This window comes from Oppia nitens, unplaced genomic scaffold, assembly GCF_028296485.1.
Source record: "Oppia nitens isolate AA-2021 unplaced genomic scaffold, nextdenovo-longstitch-racon4-pilon3 scaffold1_pilon_pilon_pilon, whole genome shotgun sequence".
Lineage (NCBI taxonomy): Eukaryota > Metazoa > Arthropoda > Arachnida > Sarcoptiformes > Oppiidae > Oppia > Oppia nitens.
Genome location: NW_026533199.1, coordinates 9,268,277 through 9,284,197, shown reverse-complemented (window position 1 = coordinate 9,284,197; position 15,921 = coordinate 9,268,277). Strand labels below are relative to the sequence as shown.

The window sequence follows — 15,921 nt, the reverse complement described above, 5'->3', positions numbered from 1 at the left end:
AAATAATGAAACTTTTTATAGACAAATAATTTGCTTAAATCATGCCTTTTATGAAATAGCAAATAATAGAATAATTCATTAGAAACTAAATATTTTATTTTTATTCATTAAATGTCTATTAGTTTATGCAATCATACATTTTTATTGATACAACTGTTACTGATTATACTGTACTTTAAAAGTGATTAAAATTTTACCACAATTTATAGTAATATATAAATTTATATGATATGAGACAATAGCTAAATATTTGTCTGTGTAGTGTAATTGTGATATTATCTCAAACAATAAATATAGTAAATTAGTGGATATCCTTATCAGTGACTCAGTTGGTTACCAAAAATGACAATTTCATATGAAATTATCAATTAATTACACCATTGATTATAAAAATTTTGTTGGCTTAGTGTTTGACTTGCATTCAGTCGTCAATCACTATTGGTTTTTGTTTTATTGTAATACAATATATATCTAAGTATCCAACAAACCCTAAAATCCAAGTATTATTTTAAGTGATTAACAATTAATATTAAAGTAAACGAAATGTCGGGACCACCGCCTCCTTATAACCCAAATCCAGGTATTATTATTGTAAATCATTATAACTTTGTGTATAATTCTCACAGAAAACAATCATATCGTTGATTATAAACCGTATATTATGCCATAATTTTTTAAGGTCCATACTATCAAAGTGCACCCCCACCGCCACAACAAGGACCACCATACCCGGGACAGCCTTACCAAACCTATAATCAGCCCTACCAACCGGGCACATACACCCAACCACAACCCCAACCACCGCCACAACAAACTATTATAATCCATGAAAGAGAAGAACAGAGAAGAGATGGTATATCTAATGAGCAGTGCTGTTGTATCGCACTGTTAGCCGGATGTTGTCTCGGATGTTGTTTGGAGTCGCTGTAGGAGTCGATCTGGAGTTACCAATCAATTGATAATTAATTAATTATGGATTATCTAAAAAATGTGAAATTTGTGTAAATTTGAGTCCTGTAGACAATTTTGTGATTATTTATTAAAAAAATAAGTGCCATTTTGATAATTTTAATAAAGTTTATTATTCAACGATCAAAATATTCATTATTTATATTTAGTGTAACTATATTTTTTAGTCACCAAATCGGTAATTATCTAAACGTTAAATCACGTAATGGTTTCAAAAGTTATTGAATTCACTAAATAAACTCTTCAATTGTTATCAAATATCAAATACCGGTAATTGTTTTTTCAAGTTTCCAATAGAGATAATCAATTGATTAGTTTCAACTCAAAATGTATCAATTTCTCTATGCGTTACCATTAGTTTAGTTAATGATTAAAATTAAAACAATAATAGCATTAATATAGATATTTATATTTTGTGATATTTTTGTTATACTACACACAAAAACAGTGTAATGTCTACAAATATGTACTTTTTTGTGTATAGTATAATCCCATTGATTTATCAAAAAAATATATAAATATTTATTTTATCGAAAACAACATTTTCATTCAACACTGATATATTGATCGTTAGTCAATGTCTATAAATTTCAATGATTTTTAAAAACATATAAATAGATTAATTCACATTTAATGCGTGAATAAGTTTATTGTATACAAAATTAGATTTCAGTACATTTTCATTCAATAATTTAAATACATATTCTTAATCATTAACAGTATATTTTTAAAAATCAAAAGTGGGAACAAATGAGATTTTTTTTTAATTATAAACACTGATTTTGTTAAACACTATATAAGTTAACTAAATTATAAAATATATCCAATTTTAATGTTTTTATTGCATATATCGACAACAAATAAAATAAATATTTTATTGATAATCAAAAACATTTAAATGAGTAAATCTTTGGACCACTTTATACAGCTGTGTTAGTCTTGATCTCGATTACATTATTTGAAATTATTTAACATAAATGAGTAATTAATTTTAATTGATAAATAATAATTTAATTAAAAAAATACATTTGCAAATTAAACTATTTAAAATATACATCTACGGTACAATAAATTTTATTGTGCATATTTTTACATAATCATCTATAAAAGACAATTACTGTAATCAAATTTGATATTTCAATTATAACTGAGCAATAAATATGTAATATTTTAATTATCATAAAACATTATTTTGAGAAATATAAATTCAATAAAAATTTTGTATGAAAAAGTATTTTTTGTAACGTTTAATATAAAAAATGTCATAATTTACTAAATGGCCGTTTTCTTCATCAAAAGCTTCAAATTTAAGATAATTATTGGAAATAAGTTTTTAATTAGCAGTTTCTTTCTCACTGTAGGTCTGTTCCCAAACTTATGTCTCACTACTTGGCTGTGAAAGTTAATAATAATTTCAAAATTAATATTTAAAAAAATAAATTTTTAGATTAGCTTTGTTTCATATAACGAGAAACTTTATTCTGATATATAAAATTAAATTTTAAAAATTGTTATAATGATAGTTTGTTATAACTAAAATAATTAAATAAATCGTTGAACAAAACGATTTCATCAGTAATTTATAAACAGTTGATCTCTTATTGTTTGATAAATTCATTATAATTATTATAACTAATAGCTATTTAATTACTGTTGTTTACATTCGGGTGGTTTGTCTCCACTATTGGCCGACTTCTTTGAAGGCTTACCTCCTTTTTTGTTGCCTTTCAATGGCGAGAAGTCTTCATCTTCGTCGGAATCCTCCTCCTCGTCTTCCTCTGACTCTTCATCTTCATCGTAATCCTCGTCATAATCATCGAGAGCTTCACCAGTAAAAAACAGAACAGCGCGCGGAACTATATTTTGACGAAGCAGTTCTCCCATTTCCCAATCGGCCTGAAGTAAGGCATGTGTTTCGTCTTCTAAGTCTTCAAGCTTTTCGGGAACTATTTATAGAATTAATTATTATTTATATTTTATACATTTTAATTAAATATAGTTATATAACCTTCTGGTGGATCAAAGAAATTGAAAAACGAGTCATTTTTGACGGTTTTTGAGACAGTCCTGATCTGTCCCTTAGATTTATGCTTTTGCTTCTTTGTCACAGTCTTTTCAGTCACATTCTTGCCTTTATTCCAATTGATTTGACAACTAATTGTAATAATGAATTGTCAAACTATTTACTATAAAAACTGGATCTAATGTCATACCCTTTACACTTGACAATAGCTATACCGTCATAACTCCACGGATCCTCAAAATCTGGAGTACATCTCAATTCGTATTCTTTGGTGAGAATCTCATTCGTGAAGTAATCATTAGGACTGAAGACAAAGTCAAGTTTGAAGCCCTAAATAAGATTTCCGTAAAATAATAACATTAATAAAACAAATATATTATTAAAAATCTTAGTAATACCGCCGGCTCTTTGATAAGTGTAACTCTAATGTCAATCAAATGCTTAAGTATGTCTTCGTCGTGCTCTTGAATATTCTCGGCAAATGTGTCCACATTCTTCAATATAGTCAACCAAAACTCGGGAATACCCTTAATGTTTTTATCTTCTGGTTTGTCCTCAACTTTCACTTTCTCTTTGACGCCATCGCTCAACTCGTTCTCTTCTTCCTCCTCCTCTTCATCAGATGGATAGTTGGCCTCTTCATCGTTAGGTTCATAGCTTCCGTTCACAATTTGTGTTCGTTTCTCAAAAAGTGGTACATATTTGGCCGCATATCTGACTTCTAATTCGTGTAACTCTTTGTAAAAGTCGCCCTCAATCTTGATCTTCTCTATCTGTACGTTCTTGAGTGCCTTTACTCGTCTTTTAACAATATTTGGCAGTGAATCGTAATATCCGGACGACATGCCTATCATTCCGGCCAACTTTGACTGCATTGCTGCCAACACTTCGGGATTATTCATGACTTGTGCGGTCAATGCGTTTACTATATAATACATTAAGTTTGAAAACATATTACAAGTGATTATTTAGTGGTCACAAACCTTGCTTCGGGTCGAGTTCTCCTCCTTCGGGATCAGCGTTTGGATTGGCAATGACTCCTCTGTGAACATCAATTGGTTAAGTGATTGTAAAACTCATGTCTTATTAATTGAAACTTACTTATCACCAGACATTGTCTTACGATTATTCTTCACTCAAACGAGTCTCGACTAAAATGACTAAATCAGCTCTAAATCAAAGAAACATAAAAATGTGTCATTAATTTGATGGACATATCAGAGTCAAGCCGTTGTCAATGGCTATAAATGGCGCCAATCAGTGCCGACAACACGTGATTCGGTAATCGGTGTCCGCTAACTGGTCACTGATTAAGTGTCATTCATACCACAACTGGCCAGACATCAAATGGTCACAAATGATGACAACACGTGTGACAAAACTATTTAATCAATTTATATATAATTAGATTTAAATATTTTTTAAATACCTATTCAAGTGTTTTGGAGAAGCAGTGAACACACTATAAGTCAATTGAATTAATCAATCAATGAATGCAAAGCACAACAAATTGTGTGAAAACGGAAGCGGAAAACATAACATATATTCAATCATTTGGTGGCACACATTAACGACGTCCACATATAGCCTATTGTATAGTCATATTCAATTGAATTTATTGATTCAATGCTATTTAAAAATTACAAATAAATTATAATATTAGTAATTCACAATCAATATCAATGTTTTAATCAATCTATGATTCAAATATAGTCATTAAGTAATAGTTTCCTATAGTTTTTTTAGGAGACGATTACTATTTGTTAATAACACATATTTGGTTTCAAAATAACAATATAACATATATTTGTATTAAATTTTCAATCAATACTCAATTGTAGTTAAATTACTTTATTAATAATTAATGTAATATTCTTCTTAAATAACATTAATTACAAAAACATAAATGAAATTATTGATTACTGTTTTTTACTGTACAATACATTGAATACAAACTTTGCAATACTCTAAATAGTTTACCTTAAAATATAAAATACAGGTATTATTTGTATGTTAACAATATATTAATACTGTAGTTATAAATGCCTTTTATTAAAATATTATTGAATTATAAAATTTAAACCATTATTTTATATTATTATATACTATAAGTTTTTAAAATATACCCGTATATTGTTGATAGATGACTATAGTCTATGGCTAAACAGTATTTTATTGATGACTTTCAATTAAATTTTCATAATTACCGTTAATATACAGTATTTTTTATTTAACAAATACAGTAAAAATATTTAATATGAGTAGCAATTAATGTAAATTTAGAAATGTTCATACAGTACATAAGTATATAACCTAATTAAGTGTATAATTTAGTTAATTAAGTTATATTAATTAAATCAAAACATTATTAAAGAATTTACGGTAATTGCGATAATAAACTTCTTTTAAAGAATTATTAAAAACTTATTTATATATTACTGTTTATCACTTCAATATAACATCATTTTAATTTAGAAATCAATTGGAAATACTAAAAGTTTTTTATATAGATTTTTATAAACTTTTTTTTTATCAAACGATACAAATTTATTGATAAATATAAATATAGTCACAAAAAAATTAATCAGTTATGACTCTGAGTTGTTTAGTACCGGACCAATTGATACCATCAATATTGCGGCGAATATGGTCACTGGCGGCAAATAGACGAACCCGAATAATACGATTGGATTTCGTTGCCAACATTAACAATGTGTTTAATACGACAATTAAAAACTTTGAACTCACTTTAGACGCTATTAATGTGTAGTCTGTAATTTGATCCACGAGTGACAGCCATTCATAATAATGAGTTGTGTTAGGATTAGCCATATGTAGAGATCGTAAGTTCTTGAGATGAGATAAATACATGAAACACGACTGAACACAACAATGACAGCCACCGGTTGTGTTGCGAAGACAAATACAGTCAAACCTAGTGTCCAATGATAGGTCTCGTAGGTTCGGCAATATCTTTAGCCATTTTGATAATACCAATGGTGTTAATGAAATATTTGTCAATTTCAGTGACAATAATGATGGCATCGGTTGAGCAAAATAGCCAAACGGAAGGGGAAAATATACTCTGAAATTAATATTAGGAGCTTGAGTTGGAAGATGTCCACTGAAGTTATAGTTGAATGTCTTCAATTGGTTCAGATTGTCGATTATCTTCATTGAGTCAATTTTCATGAAATGATTAAATTTCAGTGTCTTTAGATCCGTCAGGTTTTGGCAAATGCAATCAAAAATATCTTCGTGACACCGACTCATCAGCGGTTGAAACCAAATAACTAGTTTTTCCAATGACTTATCTTTTAATACCATTATCTCGGGTACTGTTAATTTCCAACAATACTTTAGCTCAAGTTTGACAACTTTTGGACCCAAATTGTTAAACACTTTCTCCATATGTCTGTTGCCAACTATCTTAAGCTCTTGAAGATTGACCAGTTGTGACACCAAATGAGATAATTCTTTATCAGATATTTGTTGATTCATTCGGCATTCAATTTCTAATGAAATCAGTTTATCAGCCAATTGTTTACCCAATCGTTTCCAATCAAATACGTGGTAATTGAGACGATAGTCCATTAAAGATAGTGAATCCAATTGTGGACTACGATTGAAGATAAACTCTAACATTTGGTTAGTGATCGTAATATTGTTGTCAAATGATACGTGTTTTAAATTTGGTAATTTGGCCAACAATTGTACCAAACAATGGTTGTTATCGTTAAAATTGCCGCCAATTCGGTAAATTTGGACCAAATGTTTCGGATCGTATTTATGCATTGTGTCGCATGACTGGCCATATGTGTTGATAAATGTAATGCACTTTTGTTTGGCTAACAATCGATCCACACATGTCTTCACTTTATTGTTAACCGATCTGATGGACAGTTTGTTGACGAGAGACAAGTCGGACAAAATCAGTTCAACCACTTCGTCGTCCAAATTCATGAAATTACCACTCATTTTCATCTTCTTTGACAACAAACTATCTGATGATTGTTGTTGACTGGATCTCGTCTTTGGCATTACTCAAGAGCTGATCCAATGGTCGACAAATTCTTGGCTAAAAAAACTACAATTAAATCAATGTTTGTGTCAATCAATAGTCGAATGCATTCATCGATTCATTTAATGCTTTATTATTTGACTTACAGTTTATGTCATAAAGTATTCAAATGATTCAATCAATGAATACTTTTTAAAAATATATTTTTAAATTGTTTGTAAACTTATATCACGTTATGATTAAGTTAATTGAATACAAAACAATATACAATACAGTAATGTAGTGTTTGATATGTAAATTAATAGTTCAATCAATGCTTTTAATTAATTTTTTTGTGATATTATTAAATAAAATTGAAATCATAAATACTTAGAAAACAATACTGTTATATACAGTATATTTCTATTCGTAATTACTTACAATAGTATTAACAATTTGAACTTAGATTTTATAAAATTTGAATTTTTCAAAATGTATAAAATAATTTCACATTTGCATAAATTTCTAATACTGTACTATAAATTATTATAAGTTTTGTATAATATTATTTATAAAATCTAAGTTTAAATTGTTATTATTATTGTATTGATATTGATATTGCATTTACTAAAAGTTTAGATGAGATTTTGTTATTTTAATAAATAAATTATGAAGTCTTAATTTTTAATGGTTGTAATTTTTAAATAGTTTTGTAATCCTAATATTTAAATATTATACTTTATTATATAATTTTATTTTTAGAAAAAAATATTATTATTACTTGTTTATATTGTTAATTTTTTATTGAATAATACAGATCAATTTTATTAAATAAAATATTAACTTATCAAAAACAAACAATTTAAATCAGTACTTTATAAATAGGTACAAACAATAATATAAAAATTAATATTAATTATAAATATTTAATGATATTAGTTAAGAACATTTATTTTTATAAAAGTTAATATATTTTATTTAGTATAGTTTATAAAATCTACAATATTAAATATATAGATTATATTTAACTCAAAGTATTATAACTTAACAATACTTTATCAAATACTTTCACTAAATGATAAGTACTATACACTGTATAGTATACAGTATATCTAAAGTTTCAAATAATTAATTGTTAAGTAAATTATTAAATGTATTTAAGTCAAGGTATAAAAACTGAAAAAAATATAACAGTTATACAACTATTATAAGTTGAATATTAAAAATAATTTTAAACAAAATGTTTAGCAAACTTTTGATAGTATGTACTGTTTTAACATTAAGTGAATCACTTCCCACAACCATTACTCTAAGTAATGGCCAGAAAATGCCGATCGTAGGTCTGGGAACATATCAGGCAACAGGAGATGTCATCTATGAATCTGTATTGAATGCATTAGATGTCGGTTTCAGACACATTGACACCGCCTATCTCTACGATAATGAGAAAGACATTGGAAGGGCTCTTAAGAAGGTGTTCAGCGAAGGAAAGTTGAAACGTGAAGATGTATTTGTTGTAACCAAACTGTGGCACACATTTCACAGTCGACCGCTTGTTATGGAGGGCATGAAGAAGTCTTTAAACAACTTAGGTCTCGATTATGTCGACCTATTTTTAGTTCATTTTCCGTTTGGTCTCAAAGAAGGTACTAATATGACGACACCCGTTGATGATAAAGGAAATGTGCTTTTCTCGGATGTCGATTATGTGGAGACCTGGCAGGGGATGCAAGATGTCTATGACAAAGGATTTACCAAATCAATTGGTTTGTCTAACTTTAATCACCAACAGGTCGACCGTATCCTAAGTATGGCTCGAGTCAAACCTATGGTCAATCAAGTGGAATGTCATCCATATCTTAATCAAAAACAATTGCTGGACTACAGTACTAAACATGACATTGTATTGACAGCATACAGTCCATTGGGAACCGGGAGAATGTTGAATGAAACCAAACTAATAGAGATCGCCGATAAACACAACGTATCGGCCGCTCAGGTACTCATCAGATATCAGGCACAGAGAGGTATTGTCGTCATTCCGAAGGCCACGAGTAAGAAGTATATTGCAGAAGACTATGAAATATTTAATCTAAATCTTAGTGACAGTGATATGACAGCTATTGATAGTCTAAACAAAAATTTAAGATATAATGTCGTAGATTATGCCAAAAAACATAAGTACTATCCGTTTAATATACCCTATTAATTATAATTTTATATTAATATTAATTTATGCAATATATTATAATTAGAGTTGTATTGTATTGTAATATTGTATAGTAAAATAAATTATAAATATATTTTTTGCCCATTTTATAAAATATATTATAAAACAAATGATACAAATTATATTAAAAGATATTATCTGTAATATTATACGATAAATATTATTTTAAATATTACCGGTAATATTTTTTATATAAATTAATCCAAATAATAAATAAATAATTTTTTAATGAATATTAGAAAATAAAATACAATTACAGGTAATAGTAAAAAGTTTAATAAACAGATGTTTTTTCACTAAAATAAAGACTAAAATTTTGATATGAAATATGAAAATGAATGAGAAGAGCAATGACTGAGAAAATTTTGTCTAAGCATTCAAACCAATCAAAAGATGGACTATTTATTGACCAATTTTGACAATACTTCCAATAAAGTGTTTTTCAGGTCTGACTGCATCTCTTTGATGGCATCGACCACTCGTTTGTTGTTTTCTTCGTTCAACTGTTTGTGTTCTTTGCGCGACTCTTTTAGCTCATCGATCAATAAGTTGTTGTTGTGTCTCAACTGTTCCACAATTTCAGTGCAATAATCATCAGACTCTTCTTGAACAGTGATAGCTCGTCGTCCACTTCGAGCAGATTTCGATTGTCGACTGTTGAGTAACGATTCATCCAATGATGACCTCCTCTTTGCCGAGCCCTTGGGTTCACCCTTTGAATTCTTAAATAAAGCCATAAACAGATTGTCTTCTTCTCCATCTGTGTCCTGACCACGACCTTTGGTGGGAGTCTTGGAGTTGCGGAGTCCCAGCATCAGGATATTGTGGTCCTGACTGTGACCGTCGCTTTCGTCGGAACTATTGGTCATTGAAAATCTCCGCATTTGCGACTTCTTGTTGCTGTTGTCGGAGCTATTGGTCATTGAATTTCTCCGCATTTGCGACTTCTTGTTGCTGTTATCGGCATCACCTTTGGATTTGGATCCACTTCTGTTTTGTCTATTGAATGGCATTAGTTTGCAAAATAAAGTACAAATACTTTGGATGAGTCTATATGTGATTGATGTGAATAATCTTAAATCAAAACTATTGAAGTAGAAGAAAGAATTGTCACCAAATATATTGTGTGAAACCAATCAATTGATTTAAACGTTATATTTTTCAAACACTTAATTCTTTACTTTTTTGATACACTTTTTTCACGCGATTCAACAGTTTATCAAAATTATAACTCAATATCAATCAGTTGTGAATATAATATTGTTTTGCAGATAAAAATAATCTAAAAAAAGTTATTGAAGTATATAAAAGTGTATAAAACAAATGAAAAGCAAAAACAATAAATATTAAGAAAATATTATACTGTACTGTACTATACAGTATAATAATATACAAGTTATCTATTTATTTTAATTAAATAAAAAATATATAATTAAAAAGCTTTCGACAACATTAATGGCCAATAAAATATGCAAATAATTGCAAATGTCATCGGAAACAATATCCGTGAAACGGCATCGATGCGCATCGGTAGGTATTCAGACTTATCAGGTCCTACCGGTACTGATAATAATTTACCCATTATTTTGGATAATTTGTTAACAATCAAGTTATTGTTGTTGTCATTGTTAGGCGGCTTATAAACTGCTGCTTTAGTTTTGAACATATCGTCCCAAGAGTTTGGCTTTCGGTTTGCATTAACTTTTAAATTAAGCCATTTTTTAGCCTAAAAAATATTATTAATTAAGATATGATTTATTTAATTCAATAAAATTAAAAACCTCTTTTGAATTATTATTATTATGATAATCATGATTATGACTATCAATATTAGAAATATCAACTTTTAGTCCTTTGCCACCGATTTGTTTGTTTTGCGCTGATTTCCTAAATCGATTGATAACATCAATCTGTGTTTTCTTGACCTTAAGTTGATGTTGTTGTCGATGATAGACAAAGTCAACAATAGTGCATTGGACCAGCTGTGCGGCCACCATAACAATACACATTATCATCCAGTGATCAATTTCCTGTTTAATGAAATGGTCATAAATAAAAGTTAACAAATATTTAACTCTTTGTTATTTAAATGAGAACCGTTGTGTAAGAAGTGGGTGGCAGTGATTGTCGCACTTCGTTAAACTGTGTGACCAATGCTAACAAAGCTGTGATACCAATGGTAACTCTTTCAGATACAGCAGTGATTCCCAACCAAAACGTGCAAAATGTGATCAAAACAATGATAAAACTTGGAGTATATATTCCAACTAATTTGTTGGCTATTTTTCGCTGAAATTCTATTTTAATTTTTAACAGCGAATAGGTTTCTAATCAAATAATAATCAAATTATAATCAAATTTTAATAATTAATACATTTTATATTAAAATAGGTTTAAATTATTTGTTAAAACCTTTAAATATTTCGGTAGTTATTCTTTCTTGAGTTATCTCAAAATCGTGCTCAAGAAGTCTAAGATCGGGATTGAATTCAACATTTCGGGACCAATTAAGTTGTATTCTGTCCTCATTGAATGCAACTAATTATTTTTAACAAATATTTTTAAAATATATATTAATAAAAAATAAAAAAAAGTTGACTAAATAAATGGATAATATTAGACAAACAGCTCCTCATTTGAATGGAGCACTTCTGGAGATCAATGGGTACGTCACGAAAGTCCATCGGACACGAGACTATCGAGTAATATCGGCCCAAATACTCCATATAACAGTCTTCTGTTGTATTTTTTATACAATTTAATTATAATTATTGTAATATTCAACTGATCCACTCATACTAACCATTATTATTGCCGACAAAATGTATTTGCAAAAGAATTGTTTCAATGAGTTCTGATTGTTGTTTGACTTCTTTAGCATTTGAGATCATAATATCTGGAATCCAGAATAGCGTGAAGTACTCCTTATTGATAATCAGTTTATCACTTTGACTGACATTTACAAGACTTATATTTCTACCAATCATTGAATTCTTATACATTTGACAATCGGGTTTCATTGCCAGCCATTGTTGCTTATAATAGAAGTCAACCCTATAATCCTTTGTATAAATGTATAGATTTATATAATTTTTCAAAAAACTATTGTCTTTTATAATTTTGGATTTACATACCATATTAATATCTGATATTGAATTAATATCATCAATGTAAAAAGTCATATTTATATTTAAAGGTTTTCCATCATCTATTAAAAATGTCTTATATTTAATTATACCGTATATATCACTGACTAAATCAATGTCTACAATGACTTACAAATAGGTATTCTTTTAATCTGTTCCTTATCTACACTCAACTCTTCAGCAGTTTTGGGAACTATTATTAATTTAATTGAATTTCAATTATAATTATCTGATTATGTTTTTAAAAATAAATAAATACCATCTTCGGTACCATTGATACCATTTTTGTTGTCCTCCGAGTTATCTTTGCTTTGACTGTAACTCTTTAGAGTACTTTTCAATGCACTTTCAAATCTATCATAGTTTACACATTCATTACTTTCAGTATAATTTATATTCAAAATGATTGAAACAACTATTAATAAGACAAGATTCACATAAAAAATATATAATATCATTATTTTAATAACAACAAAATGTTATTCAAAAATATATATTTTTATATAATAAAATCTATGATTGTAAAAGTTAAACTTACAATAATCAACAATAATCTAAATTCTAGAAATTGTAGGAAATATTGTATATTATTTTTTACATATCAAAGTATACTATTTTCTATTAAATTATTGATTTTCTTGATTATATAAAATTTAGAAACTCGTAAACAAAATATGTATGTTTTAATGTATTGTTAAATGATTTTTGAAACAACTATTATTGGCATTTATAACAAATGCAAAATAGCACCTATAAGTCTAATAAAGTATATTTGCCTAAAATTGTTTTTATTTTTTTGTTGGTATTATTAGTACAAATTAATATTGTCGGATAATTAGTTGTTTGCGTGATTTAAACATATAATTGCTTTTTCAATCATACGCTTTTGATTTTAATAATATATAATATATATATATATACTATATATAAATTAATGTATTCAATATATACTAATTTATTTTTCAATATTCCGTGTAATATTTCATGTTATACTTTATACTAAACTACTTTATAACTATTGATATATAAATATTAAACATAGTATTGGTATAACTTTTGCCAAAATCCCGTTTTGTCACTTCATGTGTTGGTCTACTCTATCACTTGACGTCTTGGTTTAAGACATGACAAACATCTTGTTTTACATCATTAATACAGAGTATATAATATACAAAATAAGACAAAACTAATGTTTAGTTATATTAAGTATAAAAGTTTACAGATATTTAACAAAAACATTAAAATCTTTATCTATTTGTTATATTATGTTAAAACTATTTACGATATATTCTAACAAATAGTTAATACTATCAAAAATATTTTTGTTTTAATTATTAAATTAAAAATTTAAATTATTTTCTTTATAAGTAATAAAAGTTTTATAAAACAATTATTGATTTAAAGCAATAAAATACTATACAAAAAAAGTTATTAACTTAACATTTACCTAAAATTAACATTTTATTATTCAATATAAAATAGTATTGAACTGTCTATACATTACATTAAATGATACATTTATTTTTGTAAATTTATTCAATATAATTGATGTATTTATTTGTTTAAATATTATTGAAAAACATTAAAGACATGACTTATATCTAAATTATGACAATTAATACATTGATTGAGTGATTGAGTGATGAATAGACTCTAGAGTTGTAAACGGATTGCAGTTATCAATAGAAACCAATAATCAGTTTATAATTTAAAGTTTAAACTTTGGTTTAGATTTCATTAGAATTACTGACTAATTGAGTGATGCTTTCACTGCAATATACTCTACAATACATACACTCATTGACTATACCTTTAGTGCATTGAATCACTCACTGAGTCATACATTGACTCTTCAAACGATACAATCATTCGATTAATTGATTGATTCATCAAATGTTGACATCATTTCAATACAAGTGAAGACATTTGAAGACATTTTTTGGATGTAATGGAGACACAAATGGATTCAATGGATGACAAATCGGCTAATGATTCGACCAAAAGACCAAAGAAACAAGTGATACATCAATACCAACATTTGGTGGACAAAGAGTTGGACCAAAAGTATCCACACTTGGATTCAATAGACAAATATTGCAATCATTTTCATAAAGTCTTTCAAAATGGTCGCTACTATTATCACTGTAACGACCAATCGTGTCATTTCTCGACCAACAAGTCGTCGATAGCTGTCCGACATATCCGAAGACGTAAGTGTGGTGTCAAATGAAACGAGTGGTACGACCTATAGATTGATTGATCCATTGTTTTCTTCAGATATCAATGAAAAGCCATACAAGTGTTGGCTCAACAACTGTGGCCAACAATTCTACCAGAAGTGTGAACTACGCGTTCATGTGATCCGACATATGGAAGACAAACCGTACGAATTGATGGCAAACATAGTCTAAACCTAAATCTAATATTTTTATTAACCATTAAAATACAGATTCAAATGCACTCAAAATAATTGCATAAAGAGTTATACGAATCGCAAAGCACTGTCTCTCCATCTGAAGAGTCATTCGACACTTGAGTATCACTTTGATTGTAATCTATGCCCCAAACGATTTGTCACCAAATGGTTACTCAATAAACATCTCAAAGACAGACATTCCAACAATGAAATGATTGGTTCCAAACCATTGAGTGTCACCGATGCCAATAGTCATCCAATTGCCAAAACAATTGATATGATTAAGAAAATAAAATTAGATATAAAGCCTAAACCGGTGACCAATAATAAGGTGATTATAACGAAGTCGAAACAAGAGATCCGATCCAAAGAGAATATTTCTACCAATTTGTCGGATTATGGTTTTGAGGAAGTGATCAAATATGTCATCAAAAATAAACGCAATAATAAGCCATTAGTTAATGAGATAAATCATCAGAATTTAGTTGAAAATTGTCATCAATTGAGTTCTAACCACAATAACGATCATTTGCCACATGAATCGCCACTCGACATGACATTCAAATGTTGCCAATCAATGCAAATGTCAAAACAGTCTTTAAATGAAAACTCAAATCAAAAGTCAGTGAATTTGTCGAACAAAATACAGAAAGAGATGTCTGAGCTTTTGTTTGGTACGTGTGTTGATAGTATTGAATCACTTATCGAAATAAAGAGCTCAAAGAAGTTATTTCGTTCAGAGAATCGCTTTATCTTTCAATGCTTTGTCTGTGAATTTAATTCTGTATTCACTAATGATATCATTGAACACATTAGTCAACACTTAAGTCATAAATTAACAGAATGTCTAACAAAAAGATGTCAAGAGATTACCAATGATTTTATAATAGCTATCGAACAGCAATTCATAACAAGTGTTTCAAAATTTAACAAATTTATTGAAAACATCAAACATTGATTTGACATCTGAATTGACAAACAAATCGACAAATTGTTATTTTGATATTTTTAATCAAATTTTGTTTCTATTTATTTTTAAAACCTATACCATATTATTCTACAGTAAATGTTGTTTCTGTTTTGTTTTTTTTTTTATAAAATGTTATTCTTTATCTATACATACATTTATTTTTTAAT

At 28.1% G+C, this 15,921-nt stretch overlaps 6 protein-coding genes across 8 annotated transcripts; 3 read left to right on the top strand and 3 right to left on the bottom strand.

Moving 5' to 3' along the window:
• The first annotated feature begins 403 nt into the window (after positions 1-403).
• LOC128952352 (cysteine-rich and transmembrane domain-containing protein 1-like) lies at positions 404-1,087 on the top strand. Its single transcript, XM_054297736.1, has 2 exons — positions 404-580; positions 680-1,087. Exons 1-2 carry the CDS (start codon positions 544-546, stop codon positions 928-930), a joined length of 288 nt encoding a protein of 95 aa, XP_054153711.1. The 5' UTR covers positions 404-543; the 3' UTR covers positions 931-1,087.
• A 711-nt stretch (positions 1,088-1,798) lies between these two features.
• Positions 1,799-4,578, bottom strand: LOC128952856 (nucleosome assembly protein 1-like 1-B). Of its 2 annotated transcripts, XM_054298311.1 has the most exons (8): positions 4,422-4,577; positions 4,094-4,163; positions 3,976-4,034; positions 3,391-3,917; positions 3,183-3,322; positions 2,978-3,123; positions 2,679-2,915; positions 1,799-2,362 (listed from the first exon to the last, which is right to left on the bottom strand). In XM_054298311.1, the coding sequence occupies exons 2-8, from the start codon at positions 4,105-4,107 to the stop codon at positions 2,355-2,357; spliced, it is 1,131 nt and encodes a 376-aa protein (XP_054154286.1). In that variant the 5' UTR covers positions 4,108-4,163; positions 4,422-4,577; the 3' UTR covers positions 1,799-2,354. The 2 variants fall into 2 exon arrangements, with proteins under 2 accessions (XP_054154286.1, XP_054154285.1); XM_054298310.1 differs by lacking the exon at positions 1,799-2,362 and having other exon boundaries at positions 2,421-2,915; positions 4,422-4,578.
• Positions 4,579-5,532: 954 nt separating this feature from the next.
• On the bottom strand, positions 5,533-7,240 carry LOC128952042 (uncharacterized). Of its 2 annotated transcripts, none has more exons than XM_054297366.1 (2): positions 7,160-7,240; positions 5,533-7,079 (listed from the first exon to the last, which is right to left on the bottom strand). In XM_054297366.1, the coding sequence occupies exon 2, from the start codon at positions 7,031-7,033 to the stop codon at positions 5,573-5,575; it is 1,461 nt and encodes a 486-aa protein (XP_054153341.1). In that variant the 5' UTR covers positions 7,034-7,079; positions 7,160-7,240; the 3' UTR covers positions 5,533-5,572. The 2 variants fall into 2 exon arrangements, with proteins under 2 accessions (XP_054153341.1, XP_054153342.1); XM_054297367.1 differs by having other exon boundaries at positions 5,533-7,070; positions 7,160-7,224.
• A 992-nt stretch (positions 7,241-8,232) lies between these two features.
• LOC128951219 (1,5-anhydro-D-fructose reductase-like) lies at positions 8,233-9,201 on the top strand. Its single transcript, XM_054296468.1, has one exon. It carries the CDS (start codon positions 8,233-8,235, stop codon positions 9,199-9,201), a length of 969 nt encoding a protein of 322 aa, XP_054152443.1.
• Positions 9,202-10,654: 1,453 nt separating this feature from the next.
• Positions 10,655-14,237, bottom strand: LOC128951218 (glycine receptor subunit alphaZ1-like). Its single transcript, XM_054296467.1, has 10 exons — positions 14,212-14,237; positions 12,628-12,722; positions 12,502-12,561; positions 12,357-12,367; positions 12,026-12,284; positions 11,849-11,959; positions 11,635-11,760; positions 11,320-11,549; positions 11,067-11,252; positions 10,655-10,948 (listed from the first exon to the last, which is right to left on the bottom strand). Exons 1-10 carry the CDS (start codon positions 14,235-14,237, stop codon positions 10,655-10,657), a joined length of 1,398 nt encoding a protein of 465 aa, XP_054152442.1.
• On the top strand, positions 14,093-15,843 carry LOC128952117 (zinc finger protein 717-like). Its single transcript, XM_054297453.1, has 3 exons — positions 14,093-14,578; positions 14,646-14,751; positions 14,818-15,843. Exons 1-3 carry the CDS (start codon positions 14,317-14,319, stop codon positions 15,740-15,742), a joined length of 1,293 nt encoding a protein of 430 aa, XP_054153428.1. The 5' UTR covers positions 14,093-14,316; the 3' UTR covers positions 15,743-15,843.
• The last annotated feature ends 78 nt before the right edge of the window (positions 15,844-15,921 follow it).